General features: G+C 29.3%; 1 protein-coding gene across 1 annotated transcript; it reads right to left on the bottom strand.

The window, feature by feature from the left end:
• Window positions 1–991: 991 nt before the first annotated feature.
• On the bottom strand, window positions 992–3,088 carry LOC111900313 (transcription factor bHLH18). Its single transcript, XM_023896196.3, has 5 exons — window positions 3,003–3,088; window positions 2,520–2,585; window positions 1,920–2,405; window positions 1,417–1,803; window positions 992–1,249 (listed from the first exon to the last, which is right to left on the bottom strand). Exons 2-5 carry the CDS (start codon window positions 2,547–2,549, stop codon window positions 1,175–1,177), a joined length of 978 nt encoding a protein of 325 aa, XP_023751964.1. The 5' UTR covers window positions 2,550–2,585; window positions 3,003–3,088; the 3' UTR covers window positions 992–1,174.
• Between the last annotated feature and the right edge of the window lie 776 nt (window positions 3,089–3,864).

Genomic DNA, 3,864 nt, shown 5'->3' with positions numbered 1-3,864 from the left:
TATATATATATATATATATATATATATATATATATATATATATATATATATATATATATATTTGTGTAAATTGGTTGATACAATAATACAATGACATTTATAATCTTGTTCCATTACCGTACCATAATTACTCATGGTATTACCAACCAAACATGTTAGCTACCAAATATATCGATAGCCAACTTTTTTGGTTTAGTTTGTAACATATTGATTGGTTTTTTGTGGTATATATACTTAACAACCTTAATTTGATTTATCTGTTATTTATAATATAAATATAATATTTAGTATATTCAAATATCATGCATCTATTAAATTATATTAATCAATCATAAATGCAAAAGTTTAATTTTTATGTAGCATTTAAAATTTTAAATACTTATTAAAAATTGAAATACGAAAACATATTAATTTTATAAATTAAAACCTATAATTGAAACATATCTTATAAATTTGAAATAAATATAGCTTTATTTATTTAATAACTTTTGTTTCAATAAATTGATAATTAATTCAAATTCTTTATACATAAAAAAGAATTATTTTGTTATAATTTTATGATAAGATAATTTATAATATTGTTGTAATGAAAGAAGATAGAATATCTTTATTAAAAGTTAATTACTAGAAGTGTGTTTAAACAGTCAATATAAATTACAAAAAAATAATATACACTAGAAATGGAGTAGGACGGAAGATAAAATATTATTTAACTATATTTTATCCTAAAAAATGAGGTAAAAAATCTAGGTTCCAAATAATATAAGACAGATCGTGGCAGCAATGTAAGTCTCTAGTTTTTATCGTGAGTCATAGGGTGACTTTTGGTAATAATTTAGTATATATAATTACTAAATTTTATATGTATTTTCTATAATTATTTATTTTATATACATATATATGACTTATGACGTAATTTTTTTTCCAAAGCGTGGGTTAAGTATAAGCCTTAGAGTCATGACACGCTAGGACAAACCTTTTTACAATCATGTAAAAATTAGAAGTGGGTCGGACATCATCTTATATATAGAGCGATACACCTAAAATAAATCACATATTCAAACAACCATACTAGAAAAGGCTGAATCATCAAAGGGGCCGGATGAAAATGTTCTCAACTATTTTTCCTTTCTTACACATATGAGCCGTTTGATAAATTGACAAGGATGTGTTGTTAGTTAAAAGTACAAATAGCTAGTTGGAGGTTCTTCACAAGATCCGTTGATGACATAATGAAGTCATCATTCTTCTGCGTATAAATAAAGAAAAAAACGAATCAGACGATCCACCTATCAAGGTTTATTGAATCCATATGATGTGTGCATTATACATTTGAATGTCAATGCAAGAAAGAGAATAGGATTTAATTTCCATTTCAATTTCATGATTATGGATTTCGGAAACATAGAAGTATACCTGAGCAACAATGGTGATAAGAAGAGTAGTATCACCAAACGGCATGGTGCTGCTACTGATGACAGATAGACCAAGCTTCTGTATCTCTCTTAGCACTTTGACCAATGTTGTACAGTTTTTCCGACTGTAGATTTCTACTAGTAGACTGAATCCTGACTCCCTCACTTCAATCTCTGGATTACAAGGACTACTACTCTCTTCGAAGTTTGTTTCATTAGAAGAAGAACCATCGTCATCGCTACAACTAAGCCTCGATCTCTTAGCAGATATATCTGACCCTTGCATGTTCTTTCTTTTCAGTTCTGATAAACCCTCAAGTTCCTTCACACGGCCTTGAAGTTCTTGTATGTAATTCGCTGCGTCTTCTAACACAGTTGCCTTGTCCATCTACCACCAGAGAATTCGCAGCTCATTAATCAACAAACAAATCAAAAAGATCTCAAAGTCGCAATTACTAGTTACGAATTTTAGGGTATATATATATTCTTGGGATAATGTTGTACCTTTTTAAGGTCAGGAAGAAGGGAAGACAAAGAAATAAACCGCTGAGCCAACTTCTCTCTTCTCTTCCTCTCGGCCAACACATGATCTTGAACCTGAATAGGGTTCCTTATCATGGTCGGAACTTTTTTGGTATCAGCTGCTGTGAAACCCAGCGAATCGCTAAAAGAAAGGATCTCGTCTTTAGGCTTTTTATCCCCAAAAGAAATTGTGAAGGTATTAGGAGTATCAGAAAGTAGCTTTGGCCTCGATTTTTCAGTTGGAGTAAAATTCATGTTGATACTATTGCTCTTTTTGTAGCTAGTTAGCTGCTTGATATTGGATGGTTCTTCAAGGCCTTTCGAAGTTTGAAAAGATTGATCGATAAAAGATGGGTTTTCTGTGTAGCTTTCCGAGGAAAATGAATCAACACTGAAATCATGATCCATCATATGATGATAAGGTTTGTTCATCTGGTATTGATTCATGAACCCTTGCTCTTGCATTTCCTAAAATATGGATTCAACGAACATAAAATAATGGTTGAAAAAGAAATCCAGAAAGTATATATGATTCCAAATAAATCGACAACTACGTCCAGCCTATATATATGTTTTACATACCAGTTCCGGTAGCCAAGCCGACGACTCCATCGCTTTTATATTTTTGGATGTTAGTTCCAATCTCGCCTGCAAGTAGAAATTCTTTTCATCAGATCTCATAGAAAACATATAAAGACTAAAAGAATAAATTATATTCTTTCCAGAAATTTGACAGAATATTGTTTAACAAAATCTCTTTAGTTTGAAAACATTTCTAGAGAAAAGTAATTCATCATATGACATTCCACAAATACCAAAACATCATGGGAAGGAGACTAGAAAGTACATGTTATATCTGTAAATCAAGAAATCATATACAGATGCAATATAGATATATATAATGCTCTTCGAGTTTTATTTTTTAGACCCAAAAACCTCATATCAATAAATACCAGGAATAGGGTTCATGATTTGATGTAATAATCATGAAAATCAACCTTCATTGAAAACTGGGATGACTAGGGGTTGAGACTGTCACCTAAACCGGGAGAGAAAAGGAGATACCTTTTTGAAAAAGAAAGATGACTTTATATCAGCTTTTTGGGGACTCTTTTCTGTTTTTGCATATGACCAAGAGTCAAGAGAATATATACTTGAGCAATTTGTAGTGAATTGATGAAGACTTGAATACTGTGTTCTATTCAGCTGAGACACGTGACGAAAAGCAATTCATTCTGTAATTGATTCCATCTTAATTTCTCCTTCAATAACCTATCTTTTCCCTCATTTTTAAGTTTATCTTAAAGTTGATGGTCCAAGCATGGGCAATAATTAATGGATCAAGACAGACCATTTTTATGTAAATTTGTATTTTTAAAGCTATATATAGGGTGTTTATCAAAATTAGTCGGAAAATGAAAATGAAAACTTGATAACTGATAGTTGATAGTTGGAACCTAAGATGTTGAACCTATATCTTTTATTTCTATATAGGCGTTTGGCAAAAATACATGAAAACTTATAAAATATATAAAATATTATATAACATGAGTTATCTAAAACACACCATTGATTTTATAAAAAATAATATAATTATAAAAGAGTTTTTGTTAAACATTACTTAAAATAAGTTTTGGATTGAAATTTTTTTGTTTTAACTAAAAGCTAAAACTTTCTATTGTCAAAAGAAACTATTGTTTTTTTTTTCATGCTTTTTTTTAAAAAGATAAAACCTAAAAGCTCTAAAAAATTAAGTGTTAGACACACTCATATTCTTGTATTTTATATAGTATACATAATTACTAAAAATTAAGTGTTAGACACACTGCTATTCTTGTATTTTATATAGTATACATAATTACACTCATATTCTTGTATTTTATATAGTATACATAATTATGAAAAAGCATATGTTTATATTGCATTT

The sequence above is a fragment of the Lactuca sativa genome, chromosome 2 (genome assembly GCF_002870075.4).
Source record: "Lactuca sativa cultivar Salinas chromosome 2, Lsat_Salinas_v11, whole genome shotgun sequence".
Taxonomy (NCBI): domain Eukaryota; kingdom Viridiplantae; phylum Streptophyta; class Magnoliopsida; order Asterales; family Asteraceae; genus Lactuca; species Lactuca sativa.
The sequence above is the reverse complement of the archived record's forward strand: the minus strand, read 5'-3'. Positions and strand labels throughout refer to the sequence as shown.

Bases quoted from the DNA above. Each gene is read 5' to 3' on its own strand.
- LOC111900313 (XM_023896196.3), bottom strand. From the start codon at position 2,549: ATGGAGTCGTCGGCTTGGCTACCGGAACTG. The intron at 2,406-2,519 runs GTATGTAAAACA...TCCATATTTTAG, and splicing joins CGGCTTGGCTACCGGAACTG to GAAATGCAAGAGCAAGGGTT. The intron at 1,250-1,416 runs GTATACTTCTAT...ATTTATACGCAG, and splicing joins TTATCACCATTGTTGCTCAG to AAGAATGATGACTTCATTAT.